Source organism: Leptosomus discolor, chromosome 6 (genome assembly GCF_034619465.1).
Source record: "Leptosomus discolor isolate bLepDis1 chromosome 6, bLepDis1.hap2, whole genome shotgun sequence".
NCBI lineage: Eukaryota > Metazoa > Chordata > Aves > Leptosomiformes > Leptosomidae > Leptosomus > Leptosomus discolor.
Window position 1 is genome coordinate 49,799,104 of NC_141396.1, and position 23,357 is coordinate 49,822,460.

At 37.1% G+C, this 23,357-nt stretch overlaps 1 protein-coding gene across 1 annotated transcript in view; it reads right to left on the reverse strand.

The window, feature by feature from the left end:
* Positions 1–23,357, reverse strand: part of MPP7 (MAGUK p55 scaffold protein 7) — a 96,989-nt gene that overhangs the window by 32,397 nt on the left and 41,235 nt on the right. The window contains exons 5-9 of the mRNA XM_086467327.1: positions 12,113–12,244; positions 3,878–3,959; positions 2,851–2,936; positions 968–1,042; positions 160–356 (exon numbers count right to left, since the gene is read on the reverse strand). Of these exons, the coding sequence (XP_086323453.1) occupies positions 160–356; positions 968–1,042; positions 2,851–2,936; positions 3,878–3,959; positions 12,113–12,244 (572 nt within the window). The remainder of the gene's footprint in view (positions 1–159; positions 357–967; positions 1,043–2,850; positions 2,937–3,877; positions 3,960–12,112; positions 12,245–23,357) is intronic.

Here is a 23,357-nt window from a genome sequence, read left to right on the forward strand (position 1 = left end):
AGGTTTCCAAGTTCAGTTGTCTTGCTGCAAATGCAAGTTTACCATGCCCATGTAATCTATGAGCATTACATATGACAACTATGCTAACTTAACAACTCGGCAAATAAGTGTCTTCTCTTACTACAAAAAATAATGAAAGTATGCTTCTCAGTAGCTCACCTCTCCTGGAAATGCTTTGAAGGGATCAAGCCTGCTCTGGGATTGGCATCACCTTCGTGTTTGGCCTGCCACCAGGTTGCATCATCCTGGCTCATGATCTGAAGGATATCTCCTTTTCTGAAAGCAAGTCCAGCTTCTTTACAAGGAATTGCTTTATCCTCGTTAGGATCATAGTCAAACAGGGCTCTGATAAACATCTGAAACAAACCGTATTTTATCTTCAGAATCAAAACATTAAATGTAATGCAAAGGTATCTCCCTTTTTTGCTTTTACTGTTCAAAACCATTGAACTAAATAAAGTAAAGCAATAAACATGTACTGCTGTAAAACATCCTTATGGACATCTAACATTAGAAGTTCATATGGGAACGTTAAATTCATTGCTTCTGCACCCGCAATCCCAGTGCAGTAAAGGCTCTATGATCCAAGGTAAAAAGGATGTTGCAGGTGAATAATGTGCCCATATGGGGAACAGAAGAGAAGATACTTTTGAACCAAGGTGCTATCAAGTGTCTTCTATCCAGCATCCGATGGAAGGAGTACTTGGGAGCAAGCCAGGTCCTTGCAGCAGACGGAAGATTACCTATGTAAACTTCACAGCTGTAGAATTAGGGCTTAAGAACCGTGTTACATCCACTTGTAAATCCAGCGCAGGAGTATTGAAGTGTACAGTGCGCTACACATTGTCACATCAGAAAAACTGAGTCCGGAGGCATAAATTTCATTCTTGGTTCTGTCATCCAAGAAAACAATTTATATCCTCAGCATAACAGTTACTGCAAGAGCTTCTGAAATAGTCTTGCCTACCTTGCCTTCCTTCACTGGCATTTCTTCCTTCACACTAGGTATAATTTTAAATGTAATTGCTCCTTGCGACTGAGCCTGGTAAACATTTGGAAAGAAAATGCACTGAGAATTAAGCTGTACATTTAAAAAAAATCTTAAAAGGAAAAGAAATTAAAATAAATTTTAAAATACTCAAATATAATGAATCTATTCTCTCCCAAGCATGATCCATGAAGTTTTACCTCTTCACCATACCAAACTTGGCATTGCAAAGTTGAAAACACCCACTTGAAATGTTCAGTTTCATTTGTTTCTGCATTTTTGGGCAGAGATGGACTGTTAAAAACTGGGACCTGCATGTTTCAGAGGTCCCACTTCTGCACTGAAAGCAGGAGCAAATTCTAAAGCTAAAATGTATGCATACTAGAAGCAACCACTGGACTCTTGGCACAGTTTGGACATCCTTGGAAAAATCCAACTAACATTTCATTTTTCAAAAAAAAAAAAAGACTGATAGAAAAATTCAAACAGGCTTGTGCCATATTTATCATATAAAACTATTGGGGGGGATTTATTCTTTTGGCAACTTTAAGAAACTAGAAAAGAAAAACATATTTGAATAGACTATGTGTACTAAATGGAAAAAAAGCCCTCCGCTATAAATCTTAAACAAGTTAGCCATCATCAACCACCTCATCCATTCATCTTTCCCTGTATCCCACTTAAAGTGTGTCTGGCTGCATTTTACTTATTAACCACAATATATTCCCACTGCCTCAGTGACATTTTGCTATTGAAGGAAGTGCTAATCAGCTGGAGCCTCTGCTACTATTGCATGCAGCCGACAAGTTTCATAAAACTACCAGAGTGCAACAGACAGCCAACGATTTAAGCAAAATGGAAACAGGCCTGTCCACTACCAAGCGAGACATACTTCTGCCGGCATGTCTGCGATCCAAGAGCTCACTGTTTGACAAGCAGCAGCCAAGTTCTTATTTCACCAGCCGTAGGACTGGAATCAATAATTCTGTTACTTTTGAAACAAGCTCTAACTAGCTTTTGATGTTTATATTGTACCTCAAGGAGGTAAATGGGGAAATTGTTCACACCTTTTCTAGTGCTATTGTGTTTCTAGAGATTTTTAAATATTAATTTTTGCAGGAAAATATGTTTCTGCAGGGAACACAAAACCATAAAGCAAGTATGAATATCAGCAGGCCAACACTTGAAATGACTCATCTTGGCTATTGAGCCAAAACTGTGAGACAGTCACTCAATTCAGCAGGACAGCAACGTATTTATGTATATAGAAATGCCTGCACCATGAATATAAAGAGCTGGCACGACCCGCATCGGTTTCTTTCCTGTAAAAATATTAAATATTTCTGAAAAAGTCTAAATTACATAATTTGCAATAGTGCTCCATAAGTGAGTAATGAGGCTGGCTTTAGAGACGGTGTAGTTCCAAGGAGTGTAACCATAATCATAGATACTGCAAATCCATATAATCTTAATATACCAGTTATACAGTCTATCAAGTACCTGTATTATGAATTAATTTTGACATGGAGTTAATGTATTATTAATGAATACCTTTAAAATAGTTTGAATTCAACAGATCATGGTGTGCCTTAAAAACTGTAGATTATAAATTGAGGCCTGCAACATATTTATAGCCACATTACCAACATGAACTCTTTACATGTAATCTGTAATTGCACATATATGTAATGTGTGGAAAAATATTCTTTATGAGAAAGGCAATAAAGGCTTGTAAATGATGGCACTAGAAGAAAAGGCATTATTGTAGGATACACTTTTTTCTAAGAAATACACCAGAAATCCTAAGTCTAATTCTTTTTTCTTTACTCCCCTAAAATAGTTTTAAAATGTTTGGTATTTACCAAAATGTGTATTATTTCTTCAGGTTTTTTATCATCTACAGGAATCCCATTGACTTCCCTCAGTTCATCACCAACATGAATAAGACCTACAGAAGACAAAGCGCAGTTGTTAAACTATAGCTATGTATTATAGGAAAAAAATGACATTAATGTTCAGCTTTTTTCTCCCTTTTTCATCCACTTTAAGCTCTAACTTAAAAGCAGGAATATATGGTGAACACAACAATAGCTACTGTCCTTACAGATAGTTTGAGATGGCTGATTTATTCACCTCCCTCCCTTCCTTCTGAAAATTAGTACCATTTCTCTATGACTTTTCCAGACTTTTATGCAGATGTTTGAAAAATGTCTGTGCCAATTCTTTTTCTACTCATACTACTTTCTTATTGCTACACAGCTGCAAGTACTGCAAAGATCACTTAGGCTGTGAGTGCTAATTTGTGGCACAAATGCTTGCTAATTTAACAATATACTTATCTCTAGATTTACTCCATTACCGCATCTAAGTGTGAAGCACAGCTGTCCTAGATTCTCTTCAGTGAAAAATAGCACTTTAGAGTATAATTCAGGACCTCTTGCTTGAGTTCTTGCAATCTTTGAGCATCTCCAACTAAACAGTGGCAGTCAAGAATGTGCTGGTATTTTGAGAATTACCAGCTGAAACTCCAAATGGACGTCCTAATATAAAATAATGCAACCATCCTGAGCTCCTCCATCACAGGTTGTAATCTTGGCATATCCCATCATTTCTAAGTGGATGTCTTCAACTGGAAACATACCATGATATATCTGAAATAAGTCCCTGTATCTCTTAACCCAAAGATACCTGTCTACAACAGAATTGGGGAAAAAATTCAACATGAATACTTTCACTAGCATTAAAATATCACTTTGGAAAACTGTCCAGACCCCAAATATTTTTGTTTGTGATAGTGAGGTATTACATTTCTACAAAATATGCCATTTCATCTCATCTTGTTCTGAGTCCTAGAACTTGAATGGCTGCTGCCAAGCAGCAATGCCTTACCACTTCTATCTGCAGCTCCTCCACGCATTATCCTGGCCACCACAATTGCACCAGTATGTTCATCCCTCTTAATAGTAGCTCCCTTGGAAGGGGGGGGAAGAAAAGAAAAGAAAAAAAAGGTTGTTTTGTTAATCTGTTAATCTCACCATAATCTTCACTCACTACACTAGAAACATCTGCAATGTAAAACTGAAAAAAGTTGACATTGTATCGATATGTGAATAAGCCAGAAATTATTCTTACTCATGAAAAGAATATACAAAATATGTTGCTTAATTACCATCCTTCTTTTCCATTCAGAAGTAACTTATGCATTCTATATGTACACAGCTTTTAAAGAAAAGGACAAATGATAGAAAAAGTTTACTTTTCAACAGTGTTAACTGCAGTATACCTTACTTGAGCCTGCTGCTAAAACTGTACTAAACTACTGCTGAAAATTGATAAATTGTTGTTCCTACATTAAAATAGGCCTTGTTACATACTATGGGCGCAAAAAGTTTATCTGCGCTCATAACTGTTGCACTTTATGCTCCAAACTGCCTGTGCACCCACTGATCATCATTTTGCTTTACAGCACTATCAATAAAAACCCCACAAATTCAAAAAATGCCCCTGCCCATCAGGGCTCACCTGGAATACCTGCAGGACAGAAAAGCAGAGGAGCGGAACAATTCCTGAGTTAGTCATGACAGTTTTCATACGTTACACAAACACAGTGCACGGCATTTAGGTAAAATGACATCATATACTTAAATTTCCAGCGAACAGCTGTCTAGATGAGAAAAAGCCTTTTGTAACTAAAACTGCGAAGGTGCACGGACAAGAGGCACAAGGTGATGGGGAAGCAGCAGGGACATGGGAGAAAGGAAGGGACGTGGCAGCAGAGCTGCTGGCTGAGCTGCGGTGCCAGTCCTGCCAGGGACAGGGGAGGAAACGCTGGCCCTGCTCTGGAATACAGAATCCACAGAATAACAAAGGGGATTTTAGCTAGATAAGTCGTACTGTATACTCACCTTCAAAAAGGTATTTTTTAAAAATATTGGATCAAATAACAACACGAAAAAAGCACCTCCAGGCCAACAGCTTTTGACCTGCACATGATTATTTTGCCATGTGACTGTCATTAGTTACCTGCAATAGTTCTAACTTCATTAATCAACAGAGAGGTTTAGGACTCTGGCAGTTAAGTCAATTTTCTGAAAATTTCCATGTTTGTGATCAGCAAATGAACAGTATTACTTCACCTCTGAGTACAAGACAGTGTTACGTGAACTCTGCCATCACTGGTTAGAATTTCCTTCCATCAGAGATGTGTTGTGCTTGAGTAAGATACAGAAGTACTTTATAAAAAATTCCTCGAATAATTAAATTGCTCTTACAGCCAGCTTTCTATATTTGTTTAGATTAAACATGAACATCATCTTTATCACTACTTCAATTTTTAAGTGTTTCATGGATGTGAAACTGAAATAAGTACAAGTAAATAACAGGGGTGACATTTTACTACAGTTAACACTGACTGTAAATAAGCTTGTTTTCCTTTCCCTCTGCCTCTAAGATGGAAATCTAGTAAAAGACCCAAACGGGATATTCATTTATATTTTACTATATGCAGACTGCATTTATTGCAAATACAGAAAAATTAAAACAATCACCACACAGTATTCTCTGAAACTTTAACAGTAGCCAGCACTCCACAGCAAAATTGATATGCTCTGTTTGTGCACTTTATTTTACATATTAAATTTATTGGTATGAAATTCTATCCATAAACAAAGTAATTCTGCAATTCGCCAGCCTTATTCTTACATGTTGTTTATAATGTAATTATATCAGTAAGCATTTGTTTGTATTACAGTTTCAAATGAGTCTGAGAGTTTCAAAAAGATGAAGATTTAGCTGCAGCTAATCTCACTTTAAAAACTCACAATTAAACTTCTGTGCGAAAACAATTGCATACCATTAGGCATATATTAAACAAAGCATGAACCCTTCTAGCTTGTGTCTCAATATTAAGTTCTGACCTCGCAGCAACAGCTATTAATTTGAAGTTTATTATTAATACCTGGACAGTTACATCCATTTAAAAGTACAAAGCACTTTTTCTGTATATATCCATCAAAAAGAAAAAAAAGCAGCATTAGGATGCTAAAGTCAAACATAAATGCAGGCTATTGTCCGTATAAACAGAGGCTCTCCTAACTAATCAGGGAAAAAGCCTTGAATTGAAAGGCTTTATGCCTTTTACCTAGAAGTCAACACTATTAAATGCCACCGAACGTAAAAGGCCAGCAACGACTAACAGCCTTCCACGCCCAGCATTGGCGCCTGAAAACTTCACTTCACCTTGTTTTTAGACAGACCCTAGAAAAAAAAAACTTGTGTGTAATCAAAGACCACAGTCTTGACCCAGGCGGCATCTAGTAGTAACACTAAGGCTCTTGTCCAAGTGGAATGGTCACTTCATGCTCTATGCAATTACCACTGCTGGCACAAAATGCATTTTCCTAGCACAGATTAGGAAACTGTAAAGATGTCCTGGTAAAAGTAACAGGTAAACGAGGATTTTCAAACAAAGCACAAAATCAAGTTTGAATTTACATGAACATTGTTTAACCCAAGTTAGCCCACTGTCAATAACTCCTCAATGGCAAACTCAAAGTGAAAGGGTGGGCCCAGGAAAAGCACTATTTGAGTTCATGTATTTTTGCTGTACCTACAGTACACAAAGAGAAAAGAGGGCTCCTTAAATTCCCCTTCCCTCTCAACTAAGAACACTTAAAGAGAAATCATCAAATACAAGTGGATTTCTTTTTGAAAACCTGAGAGTTGATTTTCTGAAAAAGCAGCTTCTCTTGTACTGCTGCCAGCCCTGCTTAAACTATGAGGTATATATAATCTGGCAAGAATTTCTCCTTATGAGATGTTCAGCTCCAGTACTTTCAGTTACATGTGCAGTGCAGCTCCTCATTTAGAGCTTTAAAAATGGAAGAAGGTTAGAGTGGACCTTGAGAGCTGGAAAATATTTTCTGTGTTGCTAGCCAAAAGTGTAAGTTACCCTAAATGAGACATACACAGATGTAATAGCATAGCTCAGTTTAAAATACTTTTAAAGGGAAAAATAAGGAGTTTGGGAGCCATATGGCGATCAGACTGAGAAAATGTTTAAAGGTATACCATGCAAAAGCACTAAAAATAATACAAGCCCCTTCAGCAAGGCTCTTTCACTTTTTGGGGGGGTTGTGATGGTTTTGGGGGCTTTTTTTTTTTTTTTTCCTCATTTTTAATGTAGTAACACTGATCGGTAAGCATCACTCAGAGTTTCACAGATGTGACCTTTATTAGTTCATCCATTTACCTGCTGGTTCCAGAACTTATGTATTATAAGCTTTCATTCTTAAAGAAAGACTTACCTGTAAAATAAATTACTAATAAGAGAGTTTGAAACATCAGTAATGTTTTTGCATACCTTTCTGTCAAACAAAAGCACATACAGATGTTGAATGCAAATAAGTACTTCAATAAGCCTTATTTTAATGCATTCTCTATTGAAAATGCAAATATAAATATCAGTTACCTACCTTATAGTGAAGAGTTATTTAAAAGTAGACTATACACACTAAAGCTGTCCCTACACCCAAATTAATCGCACTTATAACATAGTTGGGTTGATTCACTAATAAGAACTGAGCTATAGGGACTCATGAGTGCGAGGCAAGCAAGAGCCATAGAATCTACAAGGGCAGAGTGTGTAAATGACTCTCTTAAGTCACCACAATTCATTTCACCCAAGTTCAGCAATGGAAATCGGGTATCTAGTTCAAGCTAGGTGTCTAGCCTTCTCCTATAGATAATAAAAAGAAATAGGCAGCTCTGGAGAACGGATCTTCCTTTCATTAAGGCAGGCACCTTAAATAAATGGCATGGTTCACTCTCTGGAGCTGCCTATTTTTCTCTTGACTATAGGCACAGCATAGAGATTAGTTTTCAAATGGCTAAATTTATGTGAAATGAACCTGTGTGACTAAGAGGCAACATTCTTAACATGAAGAAGTGTCCTATTTGGAATAATGGCACGACAGCTCTAACAAACCTGGAACATCATTTGGGAGCTGGAAGTAGTGAGAAGCCAGGAATGGAACTCCTGCTAGTGTGGTTGTACATCTCAGATATGAGGAATGCTAACCGGGAACATGGCAGTGGCTGAAAAAGCCCTGGATAAGTAGGCATAAGTAAAAACCCTACAAGCTATCTGATAAAAAGCCTAATTATAGCCAGGGGCTTTTGGACTATGTTTGAAAAGAGATCTTTCTACTTGTCTTTACATAAGGCTCAGAGATGTTCTAAACTACTGTTCAGATAAAACCTCCTAACACAATTTCACCTCACTTAAGCAAGACACTGCTAGAATGCCATTTGCCAATAGAGCATGTAGGAAAGAAAAAACAACCAACTGTGGAAGGCTTAACAAAAAGTTTATATCATCTCTTCCAAAAAAACAGAGGAAAGTTCAGCACTGACTCCTGAACTGATGAAATCTGGCAAAGAGAAGACCCTCCCACAAACCATGTGTTTCCCTCTCTTTTAAGATGATTACTCCTGGGAACTCAGGCTTCATTAATATATGATTAACACGGGCTCAGAACACCAGTGAGGTGCTTAACTCAGAGAAAAGCACGAACAAGTACAAGAGGAAATGTGGTGCGGTTTTACATAAAAAATGTTCACTAGATATATTCCAAAGAAGTTGAGAGGGCCTAATTTGCTTCACAGAGAGTACTGTTGAAAGTCATCCAGAGGAGATATCCAGTTCAAGAATGTCCAGGGCATGCAACTGATGCAAAGCTTACTGCTTTGCAGAAACAAAAACAGAACAAGAATGTATCTGAGGTGAAAGAAAAGTTCAACGAGTTCAGTATCTTCAAGTCAGGAAACCAGACAATCTCCATCCCAGAAAAAGTATTATACAGTACATCAAATCTCAAGCTCAGCAGAAAGAATCCTGATATAATAATGCAAGTGGAAGTCAGACTTTTTGACTGGAGAATAGTGACTAGATAAACTGAACAAGTAGAGACTCTCTGATCTGTACTAAGAATATCCAAGACTTTAGAACAAGCTCTGAAGGAAAAGCCATTAAAAAGACATGGAAATAAATAGAAAATAGAATTTTAAATAGTTTAGTAAACATAGATCATGGAATAACCTCTATTTAGTAAAATAACTTCAGGAAGCGTAATTGCAGTGGATCTAATATAGCCAGTATAAGCACATCTGTCTGTATTCCACCATGCCATATTTTGGTAAGACCTTATCTGAATTGCTATCCACGCTTCTTCTTACCTCTACCTAAGGGGGGCAGGGGGGAAATCTAGGGAAGACAAAGACACAAATAACAAAAGGTTTGTTAGGTATTGCAGTGATGGTGTCATAATAAGCCACTATAAATCTGCCACAAAGAGATTAAAGTTTGTCGTTAACATTAATAATGTTAAAATGGATTGAAGGTGGGTCATGGAAAAGGAGGAGTACACTATACACTATTCTTCGAAATCTTACTGGAGAGCAAGTAGCATGCAAAACAGAACCCACCATAAGCTCTTCTCCAACAAAAATAAAACATCAAGATAGGCTGGGGATTTGGAAAGACCACAAATAGTACTTTTCCATACAGATAAGGTACAACCTTAGAAATGTTGGTTAAAGGGCAGCTTTTGGAAGTCATTCAGGCCAATCTCCTGCTCAAGGCAGACCTACTGTCAATGCCAGATCAGGTCAGCCACTGCTTTATGGTGTAGGTTGGTTAGTCTGCTCCAGTGCTGGACTTCCCATCTAATGAAATATTTCTGTTAATTCTCAGTCTAAACCTCCCAGAGCTGCAACTTGTGGCCACTGCCCTGTGTTTTATCATCTTTCACTGCTAAGAAGAGTTTGACTTGTCCTTGTGAGCGCCCCACTCTCAAGTAGCTGTGGACTGCAATTAGCTCCCGCCCTTTGCCTCTTCCTAGTAACGGGTCTATCACAGATGCCATTATAAGGCTGTTTTCACCCTGGTAAATAAACTAAGCAGTCTTAAACTGAAGAATGGATTTCTTTCACAATTTTTATTATTTTCCATGGCTGCTGTCCTGTCTAGTAAAAGAAAGTTCTAAAACACTCTGCTACCTCTTTAGCACAAGAGTTCTGCTAAGTGTGGATGCATACTTTAAGAGATTGTACTGGTTTTGGCTGGGATAGAGTTCATTTGCTTCATGGTAGCTCATATGGGGCTATGTTTTAGATTTGTGATGAAAACAGTGCTGATACCACAGAGCCAAGCAGTGCTTACACAGAGCCAAGGCCTTTTCTGCTTCTCACACCACCCACCAGCTAGTGGGCTGGGAGTGCACAAGGAGTTGGGAGCAGACACAGCTGGGAGAGCTGACCCCAACTGGCCAAAGGGATATGCCAGACCATATGACATCATGCTGAGCAATAAAACTGGGGGAAGGAGGAGGAAGGGTGGATGTTTGAAGTTATGGCATTTTGTCTTCCCAAGTCACCATTACATGTGATGGAGCCCTGCTTTCCTGAAGATGGCTGAACACCTGCCTGTGATGGGAAGTGGGGAATGAATTCCTTGTTCTGCTTTGCTCGCACATGCGGCTTTTGCTTTACCTATTAAACTGCCTTTATCTCAACCCATGAGTTTTCTCACTTTCATCCTTCTGGTTCTCTCACTCATCCCACTGAGGAAAGTGAGTGAGTGGCTGTGTGGGGCTGAGCTGCCAACCGGGGTTACATCGCCACAAACACAGGTACCTGGAAGAGCTCAGTATCCTACCAGAGTGAATGGGCAAGAGTGGAATTTGAGGAACAGTCCAAGGATAACATTCGGCTTTGGCAACTCTATTTATCCGTTTAAGGGGGCTTAAAATCTCAAAAGCCAATGTACAAGTTATGTATCTCATACAGTTTTCAGAAAACAAAACTGAGAGATTTTCTAAGTTGCTGTTTATCCAATCCATTTTGAGATATTATTAACTTGCGAGTATTTAACTCACAAAAGTCTTAGTAGCAAATCCTGTTTGAAACATGAAGCTATGTAAATTAAGATTTTAAGATTTTTCTGACAAATTCAAGGAAAAAGGGTGTTTTCACCAACACTAAAAATAAGCTGCTCAATTAGACAAAATTTCATACTGTGTTCAAACTTCTTCACATCTTAATACTCTTTCTGATACTAAATCCTAAAGCAAATTTGTTTTCTTCCTCAAACAATTTCTTTGATTAAAAAAAAAAAAGAGGAAAGCTTAAAGTTGTGATTAAAATATTTGGGGGACAAAAAAAAGGTTTAATACGTATGTTAAAACAAGGTAAAAATTTTCTATATGGTCTAACTACAGTCAATCAACACCAAGACTTATTGATGCCAGAAATCTATCAAGAGTAAGAGTGATAGTAAGATATCTGCTGTGGGACAAGCTACCCCTCTATGTCTAACAGAGGCATTGCTCTCCCACTGTCATCTCAAGTACAAAATTACAGCTTTCTCAAAGTAACTTTGCAGATATTTCTTCAGCATTGCTATCCATTAAAACAAATATCCAGTATAACATAAAACAAAGCTCTTACTGGTTTGCAGGAGAAAAAGAATATAGTTAAATTTTATACAAGATGACTCCCACTCTACAGCAAATAAAAATAACCAAATCAGTAAAGCATTTTAATATTCTTGTAATACAACCTAGGTTTAGTCCTTTCATTTTTCCAGATATCCCCATGAAGATATTGACTTTCTAGTATTCATAATCCAAAGTACAACAACAGACATCTTAAATTTGCCCAGATTTCAATTCAAGTATTTTAAAATATGTTTTTATGCTTTCTTTTCAGTGTATCGAAAGGTCACATTTTTTTACATGAATGCTAACAGGCACAGTTCACAACAAAGGTCAAGATTTCTTTCGGGATTCACCCTCCCTCTCTCATTTTAAAACAAGTTCATGATTCAAATTCAAGATAAAAGATTAATATATTATTGATCTAAATACTCAGACTGGCCATATATATAATGCTCAAACACCACGAATGCTTTACTAATAATGACTGAGAATGGAAGCCATAAGTGTATTACTGAATGTTATGAATAAACACGCACAATGTCCATCTATCCACATTTTGAGTTAGTCACCCATTCACGTTCATAATCGGAAACACAAAAACTCCAAAACAAAAGACAGGGTTACTTACCAGTGGTTCCCTGTTTTTGACAAGCCTGATTATTTTAACTGAATCTTCTTCCTCATCAATATCATCAGGCATAGGGGGCAAGACAGGATCGTAGTTCTTCTGAGCAACAGTATCATGTACAGAGAGCAAAGCCTGGAAACATTAACAGTCAGTATGTTATTTGGCATCTGAAAAGTTTATGAAAGACAAAGCAGAGGATATTATTTATAGCCTGACTCTACTAGCGTGATGCATGTAGATTGAATACAGTCCTTGCATACAATTTTAACACATGTCAAACTGATGAAACAGCTCCATAAAGTATGTGTTCTCATGTACACAATGTATACACTAGTAAATTGTGGCTACAGAACAGTATCTTCACACACACAAAAATACCAAGTGCTTTGCACATTAGCTTGAAATGACAAAAATTCTGAACAGGAGAAAACCCAAGTCTCCTAAATTAAGAACATCATTCTGCTTGCCCTAGATAAGAAGTTTCTTCTTCTTTCATAGCAGTCCTATGAAACAAATAAGCAAAATAAGCATCTTCCAGTACTTCTGTTCAAGCATGAGTTGCATGACATTAAGATGTTGCCCAACCACTCCCTCTTCAGAGAAGCTCTGGAAGCTTACCTGGTTACTAGATCCCTTTCTTACTAGCTCACTTTCATATGAGCTCCAAATTATCTTAGGAATTTTTAATTTATTGTGGAATTCATGACTGAGATTGAGGAACATGCTGATGAAATGATTTGGTTTAGGCAGATGCTTATCAACCACCTGTGGCACGTCTTTCCTCCTTTCTTTCTCTGTTGCTTCTCCGGTTCATGCATAGCTTGAACAATAGATTTTTCAAAGAAAAGCCTACAAAGCCTGACAAAAGGTTCAATCTTAAAAATAAAATAATTTGTGAATTTGCAGAAATTAAAAAGTCTTGGAATTCAAAGAAAGTTAGAAAGCTCATTCTCCTAAGGCTCTCGAAAAATCACAGAATGGTTTGGGTTGGAAGTAGTCTTAAAGATCATCTACTTCCAACCCCCATGCCATGGACAGGGACACCTCCCATCAGACCAGGTTGCTCCAAGCCCCATCCAGCCTGGCCTTGAACACTTCCAGGGCTGAGGCATCCACAGCTTCTCTGGGCAACCTCTGCCAGTGCCTCACCACCCTCACAGTGAAGAATTTCTTCCTAATCTCATCTCAATCTCCCCTCTTTCATTTTGAAACTGTTACCCCTTGTCCTATCACTACCTTCCTTTCATGCAGGCCATCTGTAAGTACTGGAAGACTGTAAATCTCAGCTACAATCTAAAATTCACAGCTTTTTCTAGATACAGAACTCAAAGCTCTTTTCTAGTTTGAAAAGTCTTCATTATTTGTAATACCTTTTAAATTGGTGAAAAATGGTTAAGTAATCCTTTTACTTTTGTAGTGAAAACTATGCATTATAGCAGGAATAACAGCAACAGCCATACATATAATTCTATCTACTGCTTTCTGTTGCTTCTGTTTTCAAGTAGTTGCTCCTGACTACTTGAATATTTTACATTTTGACCAGATATTTTTTCCCGAAGAGTTGTAGTCTGAACAGAAGTAACTTGCAAATTGATAACCTTCCCAACAATAAAAATAAAGCATTTTGGAAAATGTTGAGATATTTAGGATGAAGCAGAACACATCAACGTTGTTGACATGGATGATATCAGAAGGTATCATATCAATGACTGTAATAATGAATCTATTATAATAATTACAACAATGATTAAGAAGAAAATTCTTAATAAAGAACAGAAAACGGCTACATTTCTCTGATGCCAGTTTAGTTGCTACTGAATAAGAGGCAGATAATATTTGACTGAGTACACAAGTGACCAGAAATTGTATGTTCTCAAGGATAATGCACATGTTTTAAAAAAGTATCACACTTCCATTACACTATTCCAGGATTTTTTTCCTGAACAGAGGAGAATGTAACAACAGAAAACAATTTCCAGGCAATGCTACAAGTTATCATGTCAAAAGCAGAAGGCAAAGAGCATTATGGTCATTTTGAAATTAAAGTTCAAATTTGAAGTTCAACAAAATAAACACAAAGGAAGATCATGCCTGCTTCATGAGAATATGCTATTGTCTTACTAATTTCTATGCCTATTGTACAATTTGATAAAAACATTTTAACACACCAATTATATCTGCTTTTCTTCCCAAGATGAATTTATGTCTGCCATCTGAAATCACCAACTCCCTCCCACCAAAGGTTCCTTTTACTTCAGATCTGAGCTGAAAACCTCAGGCTAACAATTATGGTTGCTCCTGGAAATGTGTATTATGAAGCATTACATATGTAAAATCCATGCAATCACATGCAGTCCTCTAAAGATATATGTGAAATATCGAAGATATATTAAAACAAAAGTAGTGTTTGCTTTTACTTCAGGCTACTTACAGTCAAGACCTCTAAAACTAGTCTTCTGCAATTACGTTTTTCCACATAAAGCTAGGGCACATTCATGGACCGGTTCAATTTAATGAGGTTCTATATTGCAGTTTAAAAACAATCAGGCAGATAGAGAAAACAGATGAAAATAATCTAAAGCACCACTGTCAGAGTAAAAGGCAGCAACTTAAAACACGTTTAAAAGAACCTACTGCTGACAATGAAACTCGCAAACCAGTTTCTGTCCACTACTACACTGAATTATGCCACCAATGTTAATAAGGTACTTCCCTGCTCTGACTGCCAGATCAGGGTCCTGGACACCGTGCACAAAACAACAATGCAGCCCAAGTATTATAACTAATGCCAATCAATGTCTGGTATTTATGATGATTTTCTTCACTCACAACAACTGGAATTTATCAACCCCTTCCCTCCTCCTCCCAAAAAATGTATTAAACCACAACGTACTAGTTTTCAATGTAGGATCTTTTCCCCAAACTCTAGTACTACTTTATCTCAGTGCAAAGACGCATATTTTAGGTAAGCGTATGAATGCCAGAAATTACGTGTCTTTTCTCAGTCAGGCCTCCATCATCACAAATTCACTGAACATGCTAAGATTTTTCCTGCTTGACTTCCGTCATTGCTTCTTTTGAACACACTACTCTCTGTCCACTGTAGTTGCTCTTGAAACAGTCAGCAGCATAGACGTTGGGCAATAATTAATCTGCAAACAAAACTTATAAAGCCATTTTGATTTCACTTAACGTGTTCAACTAGAAGAGATCAGAGCCTGTCCGAGAGAACTTCTGTGTTTTGAACACATGAAGAAATGACCATATTCACAGAGTAAAGGGGCATTTCTTCAGCAGCTTCTTTGTACCGTGTAATTAATATAATATATGCTTAGTCCAAGAAATTATGCATCAGACTAGACTTTTATAGAAAATATTGGGACTTTTTTTATAAGCAAACAAATGACAAATGTTCAAGAAATAAAACCTGGATCCTATGATGAACAAGATTTACCCAGAATAATTGTGCACTAAATGCACAAGGCAATGTAAAGGTAGTAACATTCTCTTTTTGTACATAGGTGATCAACTTATTCACTTCCCTAATACTGATTTTTACCTATCACAAGAAACTGCAATAAGTGCAGATATTTTTTTAATGGGTTTTTTTTTGTTTGTTTCAAATACACAGCTCTTCAGAACTATGCATGCATGATCCAACATTTGGGTCATGTATATTTAAGCACCTCTGGAGAAAATGATTTTATTTCAGCTCTATGTTCTATGCTTACGACTCACTAATGTAAACACGGTCCATATTTAGAACTTGAAAGAAGGTATGATTCAAACTCCTGCACTACCTAAATATAAATATTGATGTTCAGCTAAATTCTTAGACATGATCTAGCTGGAAATGAATACTTCCATCAGACTTCTGAAATGTCTAATAACTAGTGCTGTATTTTTCATATTAAAGCCATCACTGATCATTTCACAGTTTATAAACTGAAATTTTACACTATCAACTTACACAAAGAAAATCTGACATTGGAAACATTCAAAGTTCTTTTTCTTAAACTGTTCTGAAACTTTAAATGTTTATTTAAACTGAGAATGTTATTAATGCAAACAGCTCTGTATTTTGAAGAATGTGTATCATTTAACTACACTGACTACATTTCTGCTCCTCTAAAACAATGACAAATTTTATATTATTTTTTACTTCCGTTTATATTTTGACATCTCTAAAAGTACTCCAAGTAGCCCCTGACTCGTGACACAGCTCCTTATGTTTTTTAATTCTCATTATTTAAAAAGAAATATATATATCAATTTAAGCTTTACTTTTCAGAAATGTTTTGTATTTATTAGTCTAGAAAAACTTTTTAGAGAACAGTAAGTTAAATAAAGAAGCCAGACAGAATGGACAAAGAAAGAAAAGTAGCTTCTTTTTTTATGGTACTTGAAAAAAAAAAAAACCCACAAGATTAGAAAATTAAATAATTAATAATCAAGATTATCGACATAAAATTTGTAGGGACTCAAACCAACCTTTATGAAAGACAACAGCTGCAGCAGCTTGCGACACTGCCAACTCAGCTGCTGGGTACCTTGCCTATGGAGTAGATATCTGCCCTGGCAGCAGAGTCAGCAAAACGAAACAAAATGGCCCATGACTGTTGTCCCAGCCCACAGCTTGGATCATTAGCACCAGCCACCTTCTCTGGCAGTTCAACTTGAACTCTGTCAGGTGAGACAGAGACATTTTCCCCACTTCTTTGCTTTGCTATGGTGCTAGTAACTTCCACTAAGGCTGGCACAGAGAAGTTACACAAGAGGAGAAAAGTAACTTCATCAGCAACCACAGCAACATGCCCCTGAACTCACCTGGCAGAGCTTGTCCTCCAGAGAGCTCTAGCCAAGTTGGGTTTTTCTTTGTGATAGGGTTACAGAAGAAATACAAAAAGACAAGCTAAAAATGTGATGGAGAAAAATATTCAAGACTGAAAGATTTATTTGAGTCACTTGCATAAAGTTAAAATCAAGTGAGTGAAGTCATCCAGTGACAGATATCAAATAAGTAAAGCTGAAAGAACTGGGAGGAGACTAAATCCACTGAAAGAAAGACCATTAGAGCATCAAAATAGAAGGAGAAGCATAAAAGATGTAACAGCCAAACATGTGCAAGAATTTAGAAAGCAGGAGAATAAAACCAGCAGAAAGCTGTAGCATAACAGTGATGGCATACATACAGGCTTTAGGCACAGAAAAGCAAATTGACTTGAGAACAGTTTGGAGAAGAAAGGAACAAAAGTATAAGGTATTCAGAATCAAGCTATACATTTAAGAGCAACTGGTAAACAGCACAAAATTTAATGGGGAATAAGGAGATAAGAAGATAAGAGGGAGAAGAGAACAACCCTTCTTCTTCTACAGAAGAATTAATCTTTAAACCTAGTATCATCAGTATATAAGCTAGACTTTATATTGATGTACTGATGACTTCCACCTCCCTAATTGCACTCTCTAGCAAATGGATGGTGAAACAGCTATCAGAAAAGGGCAGCGTATGGCAGTCTCTTGACCACCAACACTGCCTGCTAAGGGAGCATATGCAACCCTAATTGTGATCCAAGGGTTAATAAGACAACAAGAGGGCAGGTGAGAACAGGCATCTCAACTAACAGATAAGAACAACTACTTTAGCTGAATTCTCCAGCTTGGCTAAAGCCTGAAGCATAATCTAGAAGCAGAAGCAAGCAATAAAACTACAGGTAGGAGAAACTCGGTACTGCTGCTGAAACAACCAGAGGATGGCTGGGATAAGTGAACTGAATTTTTTTTTCGGGGGGCAGCAGAAGCAGTGAGTGAGCCCACAAGCTACAGTAAGCACTTATCAGGTAGAAAAGTAATAATATTCCTTCTGAAGGTGTAATAATCTAACCACTTTCCTACAGAAATCTGAGATTTTCTGTTCTGAATAAAATTCCAAGGTTAAATACATACAGTACATGTTAAAAAAAAAAAAAAATCAGTTAACTTCCAAAGAAATGAACACATTTTACTTTTGCTACTGAAAATTACTTACACTATTCATTTGACATAAACAAACCCACTTTGACAGTGATGGTAAGAAAAATTAAATAAGGTCCTTTAAATTAAGCATGATTTTCAGTTTTAATCAGGAAACCAATGGGTGCACTAATTCATGGGAAAAAAAAAAAAACAAGGGTACTTTACTTCTTTACACACTTCAAATATTACAGTTTTCCTATATATTCTTTACAAATTCTCTATATATATTGTGTGAGAGAGCAGATAACAGTTAGGTACGTACAAAAGAGAAAAAATATTCTGTGTTTCCAACTGTCCCATCTGCACTCAAACCAGGACTGCTCTCTAGTTCAAGATTGTCCAGCTGGCAAGTAAATCCCTTCTCTTCCAATCTGACTTTGATGCAGTTGGGTCACAGTAGTGATTCAAAGTATTTAAAACACATATTGTATATGTGTGGTTTTGTGTTCTTAATATTTACCATATATTAATGTTCTTAGCATAGCAACATCTCAGTTGGATCAATATTCAGTATACATTACTTTTTCCTCTTTACTATGGTGGACTTTATGCATGACTATATGAACTTCCTTTCACAAAGGGGTAATTTCCTTGCCTGAAAATGCAGTTTCCTGATTTCAGATTCACCAGTCTGAACTGATGGGTTTACCTGCAGCTGGTAGCCAGACAGCAATAGCCAACAGAAAAGTGAACTTTCTGCATCTTCAGACTCCCGCTTCCTCTGGCTCATTGTTTACAGCCCCTGGAGACACTTCGAAAGTTGAACTATTCTCAGTGTTCACAGAAACACGCAGCCTGTCCATGTCATCTGGTAAAGGTGTTAATATTCTTCCAGATGACAGTCCTATGTTTTTCCTCAGTTCTGGATAATGGCAGAATAAGCTCTGATTTTAAATCAACAGTGAACAATCTGGACAAAGTCTCTTTTACATTCGCAACATGATTCATGTAGCTAAGGTGTTCTTGAAGCTTAAGTCCCGTTTAAGTAACTTTCAAGAGAACAAATAGGTGATTTTCAGAGTGGAAAATGCCGAGACAGAAACACTCTTCCAATATCTTGGCAATCCTTATCAATTCTTTTTTGGAAGAAGTGGCACCCTCCTGACAATGTGAAGTGTCTACAGCAGTAGCATGCACCTTTTCGTGGCTGAAAACCACCTGAAGACGCTGCCCCCTCCATCCCCGAAGAAATCAAGTGAAAATACAAACTAAAGAACAGTAAAAGCTGAGGCTGCAGTTGCCCTTTCTGAAACAGCATCTTTTAGAAATGACCCAGACTTTATTTGACAACAGCATGATGTCTAAAGTCTTAAAAAGAAAAGAAAAACATCTACTGATCCACGAGGTTAAAAATCTGGATATACCTAATTCCTCCAGAAAGTAACAACATATATTTGTTTATGCTAAGGAGGTCTTAAATTTAGCTACAGAGTACACCTAACTAAAAATACTGAACCAGTTCAGTTTTTAAGATAATTACTTTTGCCTGCTTTTTCCCATCCTGAACACTGGAAGTAGTATTTCTATATATCAATTGCGCTAAATTCAGGTATCATTCTGGAGAACTGAAAAGCTGCAGTGAGTATTACCTCCACCATTATACATAAGTAAATCTTCTATAAGTACTTAATAAAGTTGTAACTAAAGAATTATAAAATACTAAACACAGATGTGGTGCAATAGAATAAATCCTGCCTTTTAAATAGTAGCATTCTTTTTAAAAGGCTGGCAAAAGAGCAGGTGTAAGAAAAAAGCTTAGAATTTTCAAAATATTTGTGATAAAGATACTTATAGATTTATAAGTTACATAATCATAGGCAGAGAGTCTTGCTACTGACTAGAAACCCAGGAATAAGCAGAAGGGGGGAAAAAAAAAATTATTACGAGACCATACTGGACCATTATTGAAGATTCATTGATGAACTAGAAAAGAGGAGACACTCGAATAAGTGAATGGAGAGTTCAAATAGAATATGGAAAAGCACCGCTGGAGGAAAAAGCAGCATAGAAAAAGATAACAACTAGAAAAGGGACTATTTGCTTTGTATTGTGCAGTTTCTCCATTTTCACTAGCTGAACAGAATTGCTACTTGAATGGGATACGATTTTCTCCATAGTGATTTGTTCCTGCTCTTAAAATACCAGCTTTAGTAATGTTGCCAACTTTCATGCGCTGTGTGTGAATGCTATAGTTACGTGTACGCAATTCAACATTTTTACATGGGTTAGAGTTGGTTCCTTCATGTGGGAAAGTCTGTATATATAAACAAAGAATTTCTTTGATTTACTTTTCAAATATTTTATTTTCTGCTGCCAACCTGCCTGGCTTCACTTTTGTTTATTATATCTACCACGTTGCTTATTACACGTTGGCTGCTAGCGAGCACTCTCACATCCATATGTCTAAGAAGATTGACAGACAAGCTGTCCGTCCGTTGGACATCAGCTGAGTTATCACATGAGACGGACCTGAGACCATTTCCAGGGTAACATGACAGTTGTTACTTAAATATATTCATGCAGTATTCTTTCATCTCCTTTGTATAATTTTATATCTATGCTTTTTATATGTTGTATATTGTTATATATGCTCTACCAGCTCCTCCTACATTGTGTGCCACAACTGCTTTCTCATTTTCTCTGCCTGTCATATGTGAAAAATCAAGGCTTTTCTTGCTGTTTTTAAAAGGACTATTTTGCTATTACATTTTTGTTTCACTTACTCCATTCCAGTAACATGAACATTCCGAAAATAAAGACAGCAACGTACTCTTCCAGCACTGGCCACTCAAAAAAAGTTTTCTATTAAAAACTCGTTTGAATTATGAGTGCAAGCAGAAATGGAAATAGGAAGGCAGGGTCTAAAGCTGAAAAGAGTTAAGAATAAAATCTATTTTTCCTCTAACAAGGTTGCCAAAATGCGTGATGGAGGGCTTCCCGAAGTGGCAAACAGTTTAAAGGCAGGAAACACTGGGCAGAAGGATCTCATTCGCTTGCCAGCAAGTGTCTCCCCAGCACCGTCTCCTCTCTCCCAGTTTCAAGGCTGGCATGTTCAGAACATCTACGGGCTATCCACCAACCAATGTTACGAAACCATCAATGCTGTGGTCCTCGCTTATTGTTGCAGTCATTTGCATATATTAGTTAGGGGGGAAAAAAAATATTTCTCTCTCACTGCTGATATTTCACAACACACCATCCAAAATCAAGCAGGATCTTGCAGATTTACAAACTAATGGCATCTGATTTTGCAAATGAGGATTATGTAGGTAATTTTTCAGTAGACATATGAAGTACAATGTAGTCCAGCTCACCATATTAATAAGCTAAACCAGTTTGTATAGTAAAATCTCTTAATATAAAAGCACGACCCCTGTAACCAGCCCTATCAGCAGATCTCAAAGACCACTGACGAGCACATAGTTATAAATCATGGGAAATTATGCTTCCTGAACAGATACTGTAGTTTGTGTTATCATGTGCAAGCATGAATATTTCATAAGGAGGAGAAGAATAGTCTCCCAGCACATGAGCAAAAATAGAAACCATCGGTGCATTCAGGAAGACAGGTTTCTAAAGGGACAGGGCCAAAAGGTCCCTCAAGCACCTGGGATAGAAGTAACAGCCAAAAGGTAGCTCAGTTAAGTGCTCTGAATTTTTTATTTGGGTTCTCCAGATGCAAAACCTCAACAGTTGTAGGCAAATCCCAAGAATTTCCAGTGGAAAATGTTGACTTTGCAGAAACTGCGTATTTCAACGAAAAAGCCCTGATGGAAAATCCTCAGCAAGTCTAATTACAAAGGAAATGTTGGAAAGAACACAAAGTTTAGATTAAGATTTTTTTTAATTACATGTTACAAGAAAAGCTTCATGAATTTTTTTGAAGAAAAAACAGATTTTGTTTTATACTGTTATACCTCAATATTTTCTTTGAGTGCTTCGTATGTTAAAGTTCTTGTAGAAAAATGCCTGCTGTTTCCTGCACAGTAAATTATACAGTCCATTTTTGCCAGTGACTGTAAGGTAGCTTTACAAGGCTCTGCTGATAAAGGCTTAAAATGTTTGTTTTTTTAACAGAACAAGTAGCACTTTGATCAGAACAGTCTATCAGGTCACTGTGCAAATCTAGTAAGCCTCAGATGGCAAGGATGATGGTATCAGCAGTTGTTTATCAAATATAGGCTAGAATTTACAGTGTTCCCAGTAAATATAAGAAAAACAGAACAGGAGAGGACCACGGAAAAGGTATGCTTCAAGCTAAAAGAAGCACTATTTCTTCTTTTAAAGAAACCTAAACAAATATAGGAGACATACATACAAAGAACAAAGTGCCCTGGCTTCATTAGCTGCAGTTTTAGGTTTGTTTAAATCACAGTTCTGTTCTGAAGGAAAGCCAAGGAGGTATTTATTAGATGAAAATGTTTACAAATGCAAATTGTTTATGCTTTGTGAAACTGAAAGTAAAACACACCTCAAATAAACTGCAAATAAAACAGCAAGCGTAAATCCTATTTACAATTTCCTGGTGTATGCATCTTTGCCATTTGAAAGCAATTTAAAAAGCTGAAAACAACTTAAAGAATCTGTATTTTCTCTGAACAGCACCTTGAAGTTGTCCATGGATAAGTTAATCTGAAAACATTCCCAGTCATACTACAGCGGTTTTCCCTTCTGCAAGTTATCTTCAAATTACTTCCAAAATTCTATTCATTCTATGGTAATGAAAGTGAAGCCAAGCAAAATACTTCAAGTAAGTCCACTGCTTGTTCCCTCTACAGCTACAGGTAGAGCGCCCAAAGTGATCCAAATACTTTACATTCTTGTGTACCATGATGCACTGAAGTCATTCACAGTCCTGCCTTGTGCCCTTGTTTAGGCACCTGGTTTATGTTTCAGACTAGCAGCCGGCAAACCTTTCAGCACACATGAACAGAAGATAAACTCCGCCAAAACAGGCAGTACAACCACTGGCATTCTTAGGAGGTTAAGAAGAATCCTAATTTCCTCCAGGTTGTAAAAGGTATAAACATCCTTCAGAAGAGTTTTAGCGCAGTGGCATAAGCTTTTAAAATAATTATTGTTCTGCCTGTTACACCACCAATGGCCACAAAGGACTTATTTTATATGAATTTAAAACACACTAAAGTTACCTTGATAGGGATTAACTTCAGATGGTGAACTGCTCATTTCAATATGCAATGATCAGGAATGCAACTGCTCTTATAGAGTT